Source organism: Elephantulus edwardii, unplaced genomic scaffold (assembly GCF_000299155.1).
Source record: "Elephantulus edwardii isolate Elephantulus edwardi_28Jun2011 unplaced genomic scaffold, EleEdw1.0 scaffold00284, whole genome shotgun sequence".
Lineage (NCBI taxonomy): Eukaryota > Metazoa > Chordata > Mammalia > Macroscelidea > Macroscelididae > Elephantulus > Elephantulus edwardii.
Genome location: NW_006400034.1, coordinates 1,202,031 through 1,204,679, shown reverse-complemented (window position 1 = coordinate 1,204,679; position 2,649 = coordinate 1,202,031). Strand labels below are relative to the sequence as shown.

Here is a 2,649-nt window from a genome sequence, read left to right as displayed (position 1 = left end):
GCCCTCCGGTTCACCTCACACCTCTGGTTGAACACATCTGCCAGACGAGATGTAATCTGCAGGAGAAAAGGCCAAGGTTAGAACCACCACTACCAAAAGAGACCAACACATGCCTACTTGCTAGAAGCAGTGTTAAGTACATGAAAAAAAATGCTGATTGAGGAAGCTCTGGTAGCCTAGTGGCAAGAAGCTGTGCTAAAATCCTGAAGGCACGCGGTTCGAATCCATTGCTGGAGAAGGAGGAGAAATCTCCTTCTGTACCAGTTGAATCTGATTTGATGGTACACACATACATAATAAAATTTTTTAAAAAAAATGCTGATTGCAGGATGGCCCTTACACTATGGGTTTGTTACTCCTTCAGCACGCAACTCTAAGTGGAAATTAAATAATCAAACTAAAAATAAAAACCGAAACTTGAAGGGAGCTCTGGTAGCCTAGTGGCAAGAAGCTGCACTGCAATCCCAGAGGTATGCGGTTCAAATCCACGAGATGCTCTGTTGGAGAAGGAGGGGCAATCTCCTGTACCAGTCAGATCCGATTTGACAGTACACACACAAAATAGTAAAATAAAATATTTTTTAAAAAAACCCCAAAACTCAAACTTGTTACCAACTAGTCAATGCCAACTCCTGGGGATGCCGCATTACACAGAAGAACTGCTCCACAGGGACTCCTGTGCTGAACTCTTTGTTAAGAGGCAGCTCTCCAGGCCTTCCTTCTATAGCTAGGCTGGGTGGAGTCAAACCACTGACCTTTAGGTCAGCTAGCAGTCAAAGGAAAGCCATTAGTGCCACCCAGAGAACTTAACTAAGTACTAGGTCTTCAGAAATGCTTAAACACTTTGAGGGTGCTTCCATGTGAAACAATCTTTTTCTGAAGACATCAAACAGTTTGTGGCTGAACGATAACTATTGTAGTTCTGATTAGCAGACGTATTGCTTCTACTTCCTACGCCGACAGCAAACCCTCCCTCCTCCTTATGGATCTGGCTCTGACCTTATTATAAAGCTTGATGTTGGTGCCAGGAGTAGTGGAGCCGAAATGATAGACCAGAGGAGCCTGGATAGAGAAGCCCTCTTCAACATCTGCTGGACGTTCAATATAGAGGGCACCCATGGTCCCGGGGATGGACACGGAACCTTCGCCCACATCCAGTTCCACGTAGGTGGGACGGCGGCCCACTCGCACTGCATAGTTGAGCAGTAGACGGCACACCGTGGACTTGCCCACATCGGTGGGGCCCACGACCATCACCCGGGGTCCTCGTTCTTCCTCTTTCTCCGCTTGCCTCCGCATCTGCTCCAAGGCTGTGTGGGTATTGAGGTAAAGCAGCATTGGGGTGTCCTTGGAAACATAAGCCACTTCAGTGCGGCCACTCAGCTGCACAGAACAGCCATGCCAAGTGAAAACGGCCACCTTGGCACCTGCATCAAAGGTGAATTTCTTGTTGCGCGTCAATTCTGTGCCAAATATTTCCGCCATACCGGCCAGCAGCTCCAGCTGAACTGACTGAGATGCTTCCACCTCAAAGCGGAGTTCAGTTTCTCGCTCAAGTTCAAACTTGGCTGTTGGCTTTTTGTCATCATTGGCTTCCTCTCCCATCTTTCGTATGTAGCTGCTGAGCCTGAAACAGAAATTAAGTATGCGATCTACACACACATCAGGATTCAGAAGCGTCCGATGGGTATTCCCTGTTATCTTGCCTTATTTTTCTTCTCCCACCACCACCTGCTTCACTATTAAATATGCTGTCCTTCTCCCCACAAACTAGAACATAAAAAGCAGGCATTTTGGTTTGGTGCCATTGTCTCTAGTGCCTAGCAGCTTATTAAAAAAAACAAACAAACAAAAAAAAAACTGGGGAGGCATTTAGTTGATTCCAACTCACATCAACCCCACAGTACAGAATGTAACACTTCCATCGTTTCCAAGGCTGTTATGTCTTTCCAAGAGCAAACTGCCACATAGGCTCTGCCATGGCCAAAATCAAGGCTCTCGGGACCTTCATAGCAAGGAGGAAGAGGAGCTGTTAAAAAAACAGCTGGACAAAAAAAAAATAAAATAAAAAAAAACAGCTGGACGACCTCAAAGTGGAGCTTTCCCAGCTGCGCGTCGCCAAAGTGACAGGCAGTGCGGCTTCTAAGCTCTCCAAAATCCGAGCTGTCCGAAAATCTCGTGCCCGTGTTCTCACTGTTATTAACCAGACTCAGAAGGAGAACCTCGGAAAATCCTCTAAGGGCGAGCAGTACAAACCCCTGGATCTGCGGCCCAAGAAAACACCTGCCAAGCGCCCAAGGCTCAACAAGCACGAGGAGAACCTGAAGACCAAGAAGCAGCAGCGAAAAGAGCGCCTGTACCCACTGCGAAAATACGCAGTCAAGGCCTGAACTTCTCAAATAAACACACAAAACTAAAAAAAAAGAAAAGAAAGAAAGCAAACAAAAAACAACCACCTGCCACATCGTCCCCCTAAGGAGGCCTTGATGCGACCACCTTCGGTTAACAGCCTCAACGGGGGCACCACCTGAGCGCCGCGACACACCAAGGGGCCCCGGACAACAGAGGAAAACTATACAGAAGACCGACGGCCTCGGCTCCATCACCTTCAATGCTCTACTGGCGGGTACCCCGCATTTTGGGAGTCAA

The 2,649-nt window shown here is 47.7% G+C and overlaps 2 protein-coding genes across 2 annotated transcripts in view; one reads left to right on the top strand and one right to left on the bottom strand.

The window, feature by feature from the left end:
* Positions 1-1,624, bottom strand: part of LOC102862516 — a 10,845-nt gene extending 9,221 nt beyond the window's left edge. The window contains exons 1-2 of the mRNA XM_006900450.1: positions 1,000-1,624; positions 3-56 (exon numbers count right to left, since the gene is read on the bottom strand). Coding sequence (XP_006900512.1) covers positions 3-56; positions 1,000-1,605 — 660 coding nt within the window. The 5' untranslated portion in view covers positions 1,606-1,624. The remainder of the gene's footprint in view (positions 1-2; positions 57-999) is intronic.
* A 355-nt stretch (positions 1,625-1,979) lies between these two features.
* On the top strand, positions 1,980-2,390 carry LOC102862108 (60S ribosomal protein L35-like). Its single transcript, XM_006900449.1, has 2 exons — positions 1,980-2,012; positions 2,079-2,390. Exons 1-2 carry the CDS (start codon positions 1,980-1,982, stop codon positions 2,388-2,390), a joined length of 345 nt encoding a protein of 114 aa, XP_006900511.1.
* Positions 2,391-2,649: the final 259 nt, after the last annotated feature.

Coding starts and splice junctions, on each gene's coding strand:
- LOC102862108 (XM_006900449.1), top strand. CDS start 1,980: ATGGCCAAAATCAAGGCTCTCGGGACCTTCATA. Junction 2,013..2,078: donor AGGCTCTCGGGACCTTCATA/GCAAGGAGGAAG, acceptor AAAAAAAAACAG/CTGGACGACCTCAAAGTGGA.